Raw genomic sequence first — 15086 nt, forward strand, 5'->3', positions numbered from 1 at the left:
GTCCAAACGAATGTATAGCTCTCTGTATATTACCAGAATAAATACAGTTTTGTATCTTTCTAATATGCATATTCCCTATGTAGAGAATATTGATTCCAACTGATGCTGTTAAATGTAGCTTCAGTGTCCCAGATGGGTCGCTAGTGGGAGTATATTGCTAAGCAAGTAAAAACAGCGAAACAGTAGGAAATTCTTTTTCACAACAGGATTTGTGGCAGTGCAAGATACCATTTGAATTACCATTTTCCACATTTAGTTAAAAGTTAAACCAGTACAAAACCCAATCCAATTTAGAAATTAAGTTGTGTTTTCAATTGAAACAAAATGCACCTCCCCAAAATGTCCTTTCCCCTGAGACACTGCTGCCTCTGTTGCCTCAGATCCCACCTCCTCTCTTCTGCTAACTGTGCTGCTGCCTCAATCTCTGCCCCTTTACCCGCAGAGCAAGGAGCTTCTGGCAGGCGATGAGGAGTTTGCTGGACTTGCTGCCTGAGTGCTTGCTAGAAGTATATTTTCAGAAAACAAAGGTCTCTCTAAAGAGATGATGGACAGTGCTATTCTCAAGCACTGCATTTCAAGTCTTTTGAAGGAAGGCATTGCTCTGGATGTGTTTTGTTTTGTTTTGTTTCTTAATTAAATGAAATGCTTTGAGTTTGATTTCATAAAAAAAGAGTTGATGCGGTTTCCTCATGTTGCCCTCGATTATAGAGCTTGTATACTAACACTTTCCCTTTTTTCTCTCATTCCTGAAAGAATATTGAAAGAATATTTTTCTAATCCATCACTTTTAATAAATTAGTAGAAGAGAAAATAGTTCTTCTATATTTGGTAAAGCAGTTAAACATTGAGTGTTTATGGAACAAAGAAACAATGCTGACAGAACCGGTCCTTTATGAGAATGTAGAAGAACTCAGTGATGCAGCTTTTAGGGTGCGATGCAAAGCCCATCAGTCCATGGAACTGTTTTCCACTGTTCTGTGGACTCTGGCTGAAACTCATTACCAGAATGAGTTGTTTGACACAATTCTGTTCCACAAATGAGCAGAATTGCAGCGACCAAGGACTAGAAACTGGGAGCTGATGTAAACTGAATAAGTGATCCCCCCAGAAATTTGAAATAATGAATGTCTGCCAATTAGATGCAAGACAGAGCAAATCACACGCTGCAGTTTGAATTTACCTGCAGTATGTTGCCAGATATGTTTTAATTCTAAGCAGTTAGATGCTAATGCACAAACTGTACATTCAGTAACTTCCTTTTCTGTGATGGACAGGATCTGTTAAACATGCTTTCTCCTCTAATAGCTGGGGGTCGATTTTGCATTTTTGATATTGTTTTGCAGGCTTAGTTTCAGACATACATTTCAGCAGCCACAGCAGATACCTAAAATCTTCTGTGCACTGCTGCCTGCAAGAGGGAGCATTGCTGAAGGTAGGCAGCAGCTGCTGGGCGGCATCTGCGTGCACTGCAACTGAGCACTGAGTTGATTTTACCTGTTTATTTTATCCTTCCCTCTGTGAAATACCTTCCTATTTTATATACCAACAGTCTGGCTGGAAAAGGTTAAGGAAGTAATTCAGCAAGGTAATTATGTGTGTAGTTTTAAGTTAAAAATCACCATTTTGAAAAATGTGTAGCAAGCATGAAAATACCATCAAAGGTATGTTTGATTAACCAAAGAAAAGTACTTACACTTTGGTGTGCATTTCTTTTAGGGAACAAAGCAGATGCTTTAAAACCTGGGATAAAAACGGAGACTTCTGATCACCTCTGTGCCATGAAACATACTTCAAACACTACTAAAAATTGCTCTTTATTAAAACAATATACGGCTTCCTCCCCTTTTAAGGTGGATAGTTTACATCCTTATTCATCGTTAGCACATAAGCCTGGCATAACAGCAGTGACTAATATTCAACAAGATTTTTCAGTTCCCTACGGGTATTTTGAATGCAGTAGTAAGCAACCTCACGTGACACCTTATATTAATTGTAAGAACTTTGATGTGTCTGTCAAAGATTATACTGGAATTTTGCTGAATGATAAGATGAACGGTGTGCCGCCAATTCTTCCAGAGGTCACTGCTCCAGGCCCCCCAGCCCACAAAGATCCCCCGCCCAGTATACTTGAACATCAGCCAGACAAGCAGAATTGTCAGCCTCAGTCAGACAGTTCTCCTTCTTCACAGATGATCGGCTCTTGCGATCTGTCAGTACCGTTAAGCTCTCCAGCAAAGGACGCAGTTGGAAATGAAGCTGACTGTTCCCACAGGTGCCCAGTGGAGAAGGGTGGCTCCCATCGAGAGCAGATGTGTGATTTTGACTGCATTAACGAAAAGCAGAACAGCGCCCTGGGACAACCGACTGATTCTGAAGAAAAAGCCGAGGAAATGTGGTCAGACAGCGAGCACAATTTTTTGGATGATGACATCGGCGGCGTAGCTGTGGCACCTTCTCATGGTTCTATCCTAATCGAATGTGCGCGACGTGAACTCCATGCTACCACACCTATTAAAAAGCCCAACCGCAATCATCCCACGCGGATCTCCTTAGTTTTCTACCAACACAAAAATTTAAATGAGCCAAAACACGGTTTAGCCATGTGGGAAGCAAAGATGGCTGAGAGGGCGAAAGAAAAAGAAAAAGAAGCAGAGAGATTAGGAACAGAGAATACCGAACTGAACTCCAGCAGCAGGAAAACAAAGCAAACAAGTGAAAACAGAGAGATTTTTTATGAAGACAACGAGTTCAACCAAATTCCTTCACGCAGAGCATTAACAGTAACTAAAGATAACGTAATAACAGTATCTTCTTATGCCCTTACCAGAGTTGCAGGGCCTTACAACCATTGGGCATAGGCTTTAGTATCAAATGCCTCCTCTTGGTGCAGCGTTACGCAGTGTTTCTTTAAGGTGCTGTTAAAGAACAAGTCTTGTGTCGTTTACTATTTGCTCATCTCAACCATTTTAAGGCTGAGGTAAAAAAATAAAAAGAAAAGGGGGGATTTCTTCTTAAACTGTGACTTTAACATTTGGTGGTGCTCAAGCACATTTTAAGCAAAAAAAAAAAAAAAAAAAAAAAAAAAAAGTTGTATAGTTTTAATACATTCTAAAAAAAGATTTTGTTTAGGTTATTAACCTTGATTGAAATCATTCAGTTTATTACCTTTAGGAATTTATATTTTGGTGCTTTAAATCAAGTCTGTTTACTACAAAAATCATTTATAGGGATTTTAACAGGTTCACATTTTATGGTGTTAAATCAAGTTATACAGTAATAGCTCTACACAGCTCTTGGTGCTTAACCACATCAAACAGTTAAAATAAATAAGCTGAATTATTACTTCATGGTGCCATTGCTTTAACAACTTCCAACCATTGCTATGTAGTACAAATTGCAGAGAAACCTTTTAGAAAACCAATGATTCTTTTTCTCTAGATTTGTCCTTCCACATGAAATGAAGTTATTGGCAAAGATGGCTGGAAGTTGTTTTTAAGCTGTAAATATATATTTTAAAAGCACTTTCTATTTTTAAAATTAACTTGAAATAGTATAGTATAAGGATCATATTGTCTAAGGTTTGTGCATACTCTACAGAAGAAATCATTTTATTCTTGCTGTGTAGAGTTCCATATTGTTACAGCTGCAGTATGTATGCTAATAGTATGTGATTGTTTTTAGACTTGCCCTTTTTTGTGGAAGATTTTATTACATATAAACAACTTATAAAGTGCAGAAACATTTTATTATTTGAAAGAGAGTGTGCAAACATGAAATTAGGAGACATCAATACGTGTGTTGCTATTGAGGAGTTACGATTTTTGTTTTTTTAAAGGCAGCATTTGTTACGATTTCTTTGAGCAATAAGTGCATAAGTCTCATTCATTTGGAACATTATAAGTTAACATGACAACCAAATGTTCCTAAGACCTCAGGGGTAGAACTGTTTTGGGATAAAGAATACCCCCTAGAGTTGCCTTATTCTATTCTGAAAAAATATATATGTTAATTTGAGGAAAATATAGAGGAAGCGTTGAAAAAGAATAACATTTCTAATATTTAACAGCAAATTTTTCATTGAGAAAACCCATCTGCAGTGTTCACCAGCTAAGTTCAGGTTTTTTACAAAAACGTTTTGTAAATTGTTAAGTGATGTAGAATTTTCTACTCATTTTGAGTAGAAAAGGTTGTATTCTTCCTTCCAAGCATACAAATTTTGTTTTCTGGTTCTCTTGGAAAAGTGTCATATCATGAAACCAGTATTTGCCAAACCAGAGAGAAAACAGGCACTCCATTGCTTTTAAATGCTGTAGCATCCCACTCTTCTTTCTGATTCTCCTCTCCTATGTATTTCCTTTTAAAACTTATTTATTTAAACAAATTACCAAATGACAATGTTAGCTAAGGACTGACCTCATCCTGCAGCTTCCTCCACGAGAACAGTTCCACGTAGCCGTACCTGCCAGTCCGAGCGAGGAGCGCTGCTCAAGCCAGGCCTGCTCTCCGGGCTGAGAGCTGCAGGATCAGGGCCCAGAGACAAAGCTGTACCTTAAGTCTGCCTCACAGTCCTCCCAGCTGGGTAAACCCAGGGCTTAACGAGGTTAGAGTTCTCCCGTGTGAAGGTATACTAATAATATACTTGATATTGTTATACTGTAGTGGTGCTGTAACAGAGGAACATGAATTTTCTAGGTCTCCTTTATTTAAAATCTAGACAAGGTGCTTTTTCCTTGAAAAGTTGAGCTGTAAATGGAATGTTTACAGTTTTGGTACGAAAAGTACTTAAATGGTGTTTTTAACATATAGTGCCAGTTAGGACCTTGGTGATACAAATACGTAAATACGGCTGTAGATCATTGAGACTGTTCTCCTGTATAAATGTATACACATGTCGTGTTTGCAGGAGCAAGGTCTGAAGTAGCAATCGCTATATAATGACCTGGGTTCAATTGCACAGATTCCTGTCCAAGCCAACAACAATACTGATGGCAGATGATGGCTGAATTGAACCCATTCTTTGCATCTTAAGTAAAATTTGTAAAAACCGGGTATGCTGCAAAATCTTAGTTCAGAGCTTAATATTAGTTCAAATAGAGGATATGAAGGGATTGTAAATAATAATAAGACAAAAACAATATTACACCATCATTTTGTACCAGCAGTTTTATGCTTCTTGACTACGTAATATACAGTATACATCAAATCACTATGGTATTTTGTGTGCCTTAGACTTCCATTTTGAAACTCATATTACATTTTTAGTGAGCCTAAGACTAGTAAGAACTCCAGCTGTCCATACAGGAAGTAGTGCTGTGTGTTCTGTAGCTATTCCATTCACATATTTGCTATCTGGAAACCCTTGTCCAAGACCGTGAGCAATCATGTACAGGACATACTAGTTGATTGGTTTCACTGCTAGTGCTGATGGCTTTAATTTGTGTAATACAAATTGAAAATACCATTCAGCACTCCTATATGAGTAACAACTTTTCTACACAAAACAATGTTACAGAGCCATCTACTTATCGTTAGAAATGTTCCAATCGTTGAAGTGGATCAGTTTCACTTGAATCGCCCCCAGTAAATGTCCAGGTTTAAGTTATGTATTAATAGAAACTTCAAGATGAAAACGTTCCATTTAAAAACCAGCAGCTTTCCTCAAAGAAGTGAGAAAGAAGTGAAAGGTAGATCTGAAAGGATACCTCCAAACAGAGCTCGTGGCAAGTCACTGCAAAAGTGACGGCACCAGTAGAATTTCAGCAAGTTCAGGTCTACCTTATTTGAAATGGCAGTTTTGAGAGAAAAGTTATCTTAACACAATAGTAATGCTATTAACTGATAGGTGCTAAAACTCAGAGTTACTACTTATTAAGATTACTTATATGAGAAATATATATCATCTGTACAATAGGTGCTCTTTCCTCGATTGTCTGTAATGTAACTACTTTCTCAGTGTGTATCTAACAGGCAGGTTAGCTGGCCACTTCTGTTTCCTGCTGTGGCACATAGCAGGTTGTGATTTAAGAAGTTAGTATTTTCTATTGCTGTACTGCGGTGTGAGAAATACAACCATTTACTGTTTTTACAACTGTGTGCTATTTATTGTAACATTTCAGAATATTTATCAGCCTTGTATACAAACTATGGTTTTGGTTGGGTTTTTTTTTTTTTTTTGAGAAAGGTTATCATTTTTATAACAGTATTTGTCTGTTAAGCTTTGTAAATCTGTGGGTGTATTGCTTTCCTTCACAGCCCACATTCCCACATTGTCACTTGCAATTTGCTCTTACCCCATAACAAAGTCCTTCCAGGGTGGCCGGATCAGAATCTGGATCCAAAGTTAACGTAGATGGCTAGGCCAGACCCACAGATTGTACTTGGTTTCTAACAGCTGGCATTGTTCCTGGCAGGAAAAAAAAAACAATGGATTCAGGTATGGGCTGCTGGTGGGATGTGGTTGCCTTTGGATCCTTTTTCACAGTACTCTAGCAACAATTGTCAAGACCCAACGTGGAACACCTTTGATTTTCTGGGAGAGATGTTCCTCATCCCTTTCCCCATTGGGTCCAGGACCACCACCCCACCTTTACTGTGAAGGAGTGAGGAGAGAGTAGTGCTTGCTGCAGGAGCCAGTTCTGTGCAAGACACTGAGTCCCTCCTGGGTTACTGCAGTCATGCCCAACTAAATACTGAATGTAACCCATAGAGGTTCTTTGTGTTACTGTTTGTAACGTGCCATCTTGCATTACAGAACACAGCAAAAATAATTTCTACAAATATTTTAGTCACAAGATCTAAAAAGCTTTGTAAGAACTTACAGATATTAGCTGCCTTCTGGCTGTAACAGTTGTATGCAGTTTTACTTTTTTTTTGCAAGGACTTTCTAAGCTAACTCTTTTACTTAGGAATAACTGCTATTAAAAGTCCTTATCTGACCTATGACAGTACTTCTCTATACTTAGAACAGGAAATAACTGTAGTATCTATAGTAACACTTTATGGTAAGCATGGGTAAATTATGACTTTGTTAATACTAAAGATAATCCGTAACATACAACTGTTTGGATTTGTTTTGTTTTTTTTTTTTGAAAATGCCTTTATAATATCATTGCAGTATTACTCTAAATCTGATGGGTTAAATTTGGGTCTCATTTGGGTCATTGCTGCAGACCTGTTGATTGCAATATGGTCATTTATCAAGCTTTCATGCAATTTTCATGCAATTTTAACTAAATGGATATGGGTAGAGTTGACCAAAGTCAGTGCCAACTCAGACCCTTGCAATACTTCCACAATGAATAGCTCTTGCAAGGACGGATGCAGAGAGATTTGGAACCAATGTACTTCCTGTTAAATGCAGAGGTTATGTTGTCTGTAGCTCCGGAAGTAATTCCTGGTCTGTAGAGACAGTACCTTCACCTTGAGTTTCACACATGCGAGCAGATCTCTTTCAGACCTGTTTTGGGCTTAAGTTCTTATCAGCTTTTTAGACTTTTCTTATTTGATAGATTATCCATTGACAAATTTTAAGTGAAACCCGCTTAGTAAAACTACATCTTCATGATTTTACATTTAAAACGTATGGTTCCATCTTGTTCTTTAATTTCCTATGAAATTCCTCTCTGAAATCAGCTCATTTTATCAATAGTCATCAGCTTTATAATCTTTTCTTGAAACTACATATATAAGTACTCTCTTCTACTTCCCCCCCATAACCCTCCCCCTAAATACTCTAACTTAGGCTAACAGGAAGAAATAACCACACCTTCATGTATACAAAACCCAAAATTGCATGTCTGCTTCTCACTTGCTATATGTAACTACAGTTGTATTAATGCAGTGTTAACTGAATTCTCTTTCAGGTCCACTGTGGCCATTAAAATTCAAAGTGAGGTCTTTGTGATGCATCTTCCATAAAATTGTTGGTGTTTTATTTCTTCTGTGTGAAAAATGTCTGCCCAGCTGTGCCCTGTGATCACTCTCTTAAGTAATTTAGAGATAAAGAACAGTCCAATCACATGTGGAAATACTGTCTGGCTTTCTTAATTTTTTCAGGCCATCTGACTTTCAGGAGAAAGTGAGAAGGAATATCTTACTTTAAAAAACAAAAAACAACTGCAGAGAAAGCCTGTGTTGACTGTTGTGACACCGTGGTACTGCGCTGCAGTCTGCATTGCAGAACTGTTTCCAACCAGTAAAAGGACGTGTCATTGTGTCCCACAGCTGTGGATGCATGAACGCATTCGTCCGCTTCCATAGTTCTTCTGGGGACAGCAATTGTTGCTTTGTTCTCTGCCTGAGTACATTGGTTTGTTGGAGGAACAATAAAAGAAAGCAAAAAACAAAGAGGAGGGGGAGAGTGTTGGTCAGTGTGTGTGTAGACAGCCATAGGCAAATAGGTAGTGGGTACAGTGCTTCTGAAACGGCTTTCTCTGTTCACATGGCGTGGTTGCTGGGGTACTTCTTTACACTGACCCTTATTTTGGTACCTCTAATTTTAAATACAAAAGCTTTTTAAAGTCCATGTTACATTTATGTCCTTCTTTAACATGAAATAGAGAGGCTGCTTAGTGGAACAGTACACAAATTGGTTTCGGTGTCTTCTGCCGTGATCTGATCCATAGTCAGTTTTCACAAGTTGTCCACATGGTGCTTGAATATGTTGCTGCAAAATGTAGAGATTTACATGTGAGGTTTCCTCAGAGACCAAGGATTTCTAATAGTAATGTCTACTCAGGTGCCAGTAAACATAGAGGTCTTTTTTTTCTTCTAAGTCTTTGAAAATTGATTTAATGTGTATTTTATCATTGTCCAATTAAAACACTTTTAGTCATGTCCGAAGAGTAAGCCAATTTTTTTTCTTAACACTTTGCATACCTGCTTGCTAAATGTAGACAGTTCTCATGGTAATGCAGTGTATCTCCCTGAGGAACACTTCATGTGACCGGTGTCAGTGGGTAGGCACTGCTTTCTGCCCTGTACAGACAGCACCGAGTACTGGCAGCTTTCTCATCCCATGGTCTCTTTATGGATCATCTGTTGTGGCAAGCTGTCGGCCCTGGATGATGTTATAACCAGCTGCCAAATGCTTTAAGCACTTCCAGCTGCTCCAGAAGTCCTTCCTATCACTCTGCAGATCTGCTTCGGTACTCAGCAGCAGGAGTGCAGATGTCAGCCTGCTCATGCTTACTCCCCCACCTGCTACTGCTTTGCACGTTAGTCATCCGGCCTTCATCTCAGGAATATCATAAGAATGTATTATTCTTGTGACTGTTCCAAACTCTCTTTTCTTCATTCACCTTTTATTCTGTTTAAGGTAGCTCTATTTTTCTAAATTCATGTTCTGTCTTAGGGAATCCAGAGTATTGCAGTTGGATACTTTTTCATTCCAAGAAAGAAGGACATTTCAGAATCTTTCATCCATCAGTGCTTTCTTGCTTTTTACGTGTTTTTCCAGTTAACTTCAGATCTCTTGCTGTAGCTGTTATGCTGTTGTTACGCATGCGTGCAGCTAAAGAAACCCTTTGCTCTCAGCCCTCTCTCTCTAGAGTGGAAGATTTTTCTTCCTGTTGCTAGCACCTCTGTGAAGTGAGCCCTCTTTTCTTCCAAGTTACTCTGCCAACTCTGGCCAAGCCTTCACTCAAGGTCTGGCAGACCTTGCACCATCATAAGAGTACTTCTTTACATCTCGCAGCTACCTTCTTGTGCAGAGGTTAGTTATCATCCTTGTGAGAAACCCCAGTATTGTGCAGGTGACGTGCCTTAACTGCCAGGACTGCTTGGAAAAGAGGAGTGGAACAGTGGATTATTTTGTTTGGTACTTTCTCTGTAACAGCAAGTGGAACTGATTGAGCTTGAGCAGAAAATAATTACATAGTGACTGCTTTTTATAGAAGGGTTATAGGGGTGTTGCCATTGTCTTTCTGAGATTCAAAGGCTTTAGGATTCTTTTTCCAACCCAGTTCCCCAGTTCATCCCACTATTGTTTATGCTGCTTCACCACGTATTTGTGACTTCAGCTTGTAAAGATTAAGATTCTTCTTAATGCTCTTTTCTGAATTCTTCTAGAACAGCATATTTTCTTTTTTCTACTGGACCATTTTATATGTCATTTTTTGTGGACAGTTATATGAAAATGCTAGAATCATCCAGCAGTGTACTTGCAGTGAATGCAAGATTAGGGTGCTAAATGACTTACGTGAAGGTGACTTGTTCTGTATGGTGTGACAACGCTGTTTTTACCACTTTGCACACCCTTGCAGCTTTCCTCACAAAATGAGAGGACACAGGCTGTAGATCTGAACAACCTACACCTGTAAGCTTGGACAGATTTGTCAGCTAACCAACAGAGAGTTACCAGTTTCAGCAGATGAACTGAATTCCAAAGAAGTGCTGCTGCAGAGGTGTGAGTTTGATGTTCAGTATTGCAGTTGTCACCACAGAACATTCTAATGCTGTTGTGGAAAGTTTTGTGATCTTATCGATATTTTACATGTATGTCTGTAGTTTTATTACGTTGTAATGGAAAAGGGTCTAGGATCTGGGAATCTTTTTTTAAATTAAGAATGAAGGATTTGATTCTCCTTTATACCACTGTCCTTTGCACCATGTTGAAAGGACAGAGAGGCTGTAAATGAATGCCCACTGAGCTTACATCCTTTGGAGTACCCCATTATACTGATTGTGGTTAAAAGGTCATTAGTATAAATTGAAACTGTTACCCACAGATGTGTACAACCATGGGAAATCGATGTCTTGATAGCCCTATTTTGTGCATACTGCCAATTAACATCCAGATTGTTCTCAGCTTAGAAATACAGGTTGAAAAGAAATTTCTCTGACCTATTTTGTAATGAATACTTACAAATTTGCTTATATTGGCTGTGCATTTCCCAACTTTGTCTACAAAGAGAATGTGGTAGAAGATTTGTACCTCAAAATAATGATCTGGCCAGAAATCTCACGGAATTGTCAACAAGACTATTTCTAAGCTTAGGCCGTTTTTCTTTGCTCTTATTGTATTTGAACCTTTTACACAGTTACATAAAGTGGGGTTGTGAGAGTGTACCACAGTCCATGCATTTCTGACGTAGTCCCCAGCAGGGTGTGTGGTGCTGTGTGATGTTGCCACGCTGGGATAAGTTTTGAGAGACAAAGCTAAAAACCAACGTTCTGTGAGTGCATGCTGTGTGGCACTGAAACTGCTGGCACTGCCCTGCTTGCCTGTGACATGCAGGGCTTCCCTTGCTGGCAGCGCAGTGCCATCCTCCATACCCTTCTGACAAATGTTTCTCTTTCAAAAAGATTTGAAGAAAAAAATCTTATATTTTCATTTTTTTTAATTTCTAAAGTGCAGTGATACTGCAGAGCCTAACAGAAACAGATTCTGTGCTAACTCTGTGGATGCCAGATCCATGCGACAGAAGTGTCTGAACATCACAAATCTCTTGTCCTGTGAACAAAAAACAACTGCAGGCAAGAAAAGCAAAAATATGATATCCCAACACCACTGAAAGAAACCCAGTTCTAACCAATACAAACACTTAGACGTTTTCAAATTCAACAATCAGTCTAAGGCAATTTGTTCGGCTTAGAAGAGACAGCTCTTCATAATGTGACAGAATTATACCAGGTCGTAAATGTTGTTCAAAATCTGCTATCACAGAAGCATTAATTTTTAAGGACACACTGTACAAAAATGCTATATACATGAATTCTTTCCCGATTTAAAAAGTCAAAGGACTTAACAGTATGCCAAAAAAAAAAAAAAAAAAAGTATTTTCTGTCTTCTGTCCTTCTTCCTATCTCTTTCCCTGTTTTTCTTTCTCTTTCCTTGGGATGCGTTTGATATTTATTTTTCAACTTTGAGGTTTTGCATTTTTTCATTTAACAACCTACTGTATTTAGATCTGAAACATAACTTTTATAAAGCAAAAGATGATGTACAGGGAGAAAAAAATCAGAAAGAAAAAGCACTTCATTATGTCACCGTATCTACAGGAAAAAGTGTAAAAATTACTTCTTTTCTCAAAAAATATCTGGGGCCTGATTCTTTCCTAGTATAACTGAGCATAGCTTCATGAGAGTGGTGGAGCTCTGAAGAGTTACACTAGCTGAGAAACTGAACCTTATAATCTTTGCAGACAAGGGAACCCTTACCAGCAGTACTTGAAGACTTGTGAGTTGTGACTGCATGTTACTTGAAAGATCTAATTAAGCTATGTTTTTTGGTGCAAGCAGTTGTTGTACATGATTTCATGTTTATGTAGCAAGATGCATTGAAATGTTGATACTAGTATTGAAACATACATGTAAAAATTGTTGTTGTGGAAATTGTCTGTTCTGTTCTATTTTTCTTGTGTGTCTCATCTGTTTAGAACGTAAACTTTCATTTTTTTTTATTGTCCTAACTGAATAAGGCTAAATGAATACTGTAATTGAAAATATATTTTAAATCTTGTCATGAGTTTTTAAAAAGACTATTACAAATTGTATCATTCCTGATTACACAGAACTTTGTGGGTGGTTTTAAATAAATTTTATACTTCTATTTTGCACTTAGTCGTCTAATTTTTCTTTCCTGAAGTGAAACATAAACGTTCTTGTAAAATGCTTTGAGAGGGGGAAAAAAAGTTGTTTTCCCAATACAAAACAGAACAAAATCATACTGAAGTAACTAGAGATTGAAAATTTATGCCCTGCAACGTAGAGCAAAGTTAATGCCCTTCCTCATAATACAGAATATAAAGTTATGCACTTATTTGTGTATATATAAATACCCACATGTATATATGCACCTACAATGTAGAACCTATTGTTTACCATTTAAAACACGTATGTCGCTCAGCTGTCTGGTTCCCTCTGTTGTCTGTCTGCCTTTCCTCACCTGCCACACACTGCTCTGTCCCACGCAGGGCCGTTCAGTAACAGGAGCTGTCAGAAAATCCCGGAACTGAAAATCTGAAAAGAACAAAACAGTTTGTGATGATCATACATACAAACAGTGACTCGCTATCCTACCTGTCTTATCTGGCAGAGGAAACTTATGGGGATCATTACTGCAGCTCTCTCTTTGGTTCCCACCCAGTGGAAGGAGTCCAGTTTTTATTTGCTTCAGCTCAGAGGTTACGTTATATTTTTCTCAAGACAAAACAGGCTGTGGCTCTAGACAGCTTTATTATGTAACATTTCAGTGTAGAACAATATAAGGGAGAAATTCTGTTTTTGAATCTGAAGGAGGAAAACACCTCTGAATGTTTGCATTTGCTTCTTTTCCTTTCCAAATAAATGTAATAGCAAAAATTGTCTGTCAGCACAGTAGTCTTCCAGATAACTTGACTCTCCCGGAGGGCAGAAAAATGCTGCTATCCTCAGGCTTCGGTAACTCCCTAGCAATGTAAAATGCATTACATGGCACAGCATGTGGAGTCCCTGGGAACTGAATATGGTAATCCAATAGGAAGGCCTTTAGCCTGCTGCATAATTTGCTGTGCTTTTAGAGGATAATCATTAATGGGTTTTCATAGCAACAGATCTCCCAAACTGCCCCAGTCCTTCCCCAAACAGTACTATCAAGCCTTTCAAGCAGTACACATTCCTTGGTTTGATATTAGAGCCAGCATTCTTACAGCACAGGTGTCAAAGAATGCACATGGAATTTGAATGGTACTGAAGATTTAGGAGCAGACCCAAGAACACGAGGGACAGACATGGTTGAGGAGCAACATTTTCCAGCTACTTTTCAGGTACTGCCAGCCAGCTGTATTTTGCCTTGTCCTGGCATTGCTGCCACCCAGCTTGTTTCCTGTTAGGGGTAACTTTCTTTGTGTTATAGAGCATATGAACCACAGAGATTTTAAAACACAGCTTCCACCCATAGCTTGTGGGAACAAAACCAAACCTCGGCTTCTGTTTCTGTGCAACAATGACTCTGACTCCCTTCATCTGAAAAATTCTTCTGGGAAAATGAAGCATTAATCCTGTGTTTCTATGGCAGATTCTAACTCTTCCCTCATAGCAGGAAGCCTTGTTAGGGTCAATCTGAGTCACAGCTGCTCTGAATTCCAAAGGGTGAGATCTTTTGGGCTGTTGTAAATTACTCTCTTTGCAGAGGGCAAGAGGCTGTAAGTGGCACAGGTGTGCCACCACTTAACCACTCTCACCACAGGCTGCGGCTCTTAGGAGAGCTGGCTAGCAATGTAGTCAAGGGAAGAAATAAAAGGTGGGAGACTTCTCTCTACTAAGGATACATCAGAAAGCCTTGCAAGTGCCAGAGGTTTTGCATCTCCCCAAGGAATACAGGCAAGCATTCCCTTTGAACGAAACATTTACTGCCTGAGCAAATGAGTGCAAACCAGAGCCTAAGTCCTTCTCCTTTGCTTCCTCGTGCTGAAGGAGATGCTGCACAAACAAGTTGTGTGCATGTTCGCTGTTCTTCCTGTGAATTGCAGCCTGTGTGGCCCATAGCAAGCTAAACCTCTAATCTCTGCACTATGCTGCACCACAGTGTGTCTGCCTGTCCTTCAGGTCAAAGGCCTTTGCCCTGCTGTGGGAGGAGGCTAAATACTGCGGGCGGTACTGGCAGGTGAGTGCTTCTGATCGAAGTCAAATGTTAACCAGTTAAATATAAAGCAAGTCATAAGATTTGACTTTAGTTAAGACATTACTTTACTCTTAAAAGATGAGGCTACGCTTTTCTGAAAGAGATTTCCCCCTTTTGCAAGAGTGTGTTTCTCTGGAATTTCAGCACTAACTGATTATCCAAAACAACTTTCAAAAGTGTCCTTCTAATGCATCTTTTTAATCATAGGAACACTGCTTTGTTTTAATTTTGAAGTGTCAGGTGGGGTTGTTCATAAGAAAAATATTGGGAGAAGATATTTAGTTGCTTATTTAAGATAACTGACAGAGCATTGGTTCAGCTGGATGAAAGCCAGCCTCTCACGGACTGACAAGACAGCTGCAAACACAGCCCTCACAGATCTCTGTGGGATCTGAGTGTGGCACTGAACTGGCAATGCAGCAGCCACCAGACTGCTGGTGAGCTGCCCTTCTGGCACGGCGCAGAGCTGGCAGTTCAGCTGCAC

General features: G+C 39.1%; 1 protein-coding gene across 3 annotated transcripts in view; it reads left to right on the forward strand.

The window, feature by feature from the left end:
• TET1 (tet methylcytosine dioxygenase 1) overlaps nt 1-7724 on the forward strand; it is a 69281-nt gene extending 61557 nt beyond the window's left edge. For 2 of the 3 annotated variants that reach the window (XM_042862731.1, XM_042862732.1), the window contains one exon: nt 1717-7724. In XM_042862731.1, the coding sequence (XP_042718665.1) occupies nt 1717-2858 (1142 nt within the window). In that variant the 3' untranslated portion in view covers nt 2859-7724. The remainder of the gene's footprint in view (nt 1-1716) is intronic. The other variant, XM_042862733.1, reaches the window with a different exon arrangement.
• The last annotated feature ends 7362 nt before the right edge of the window (nt 7725-15086 follow it).

The sequence above is a fragment of the Lagopus leucura genome, unplaced genomic scaffold (genome assembly GCF_019238085.1).
Source record: "Lagopus leucura isolate 7727_CA_CO unplaced genomic scaffold, USGS_WTPT01 Super-Scaffold_739, whole genome shotgun sequence".
Taxonomy (NCBI): Eukaryota; Metazoa; Chordata; class Aves; order Galliformes; family Phasianidae; genus Lagopus; species Lagopus leucura.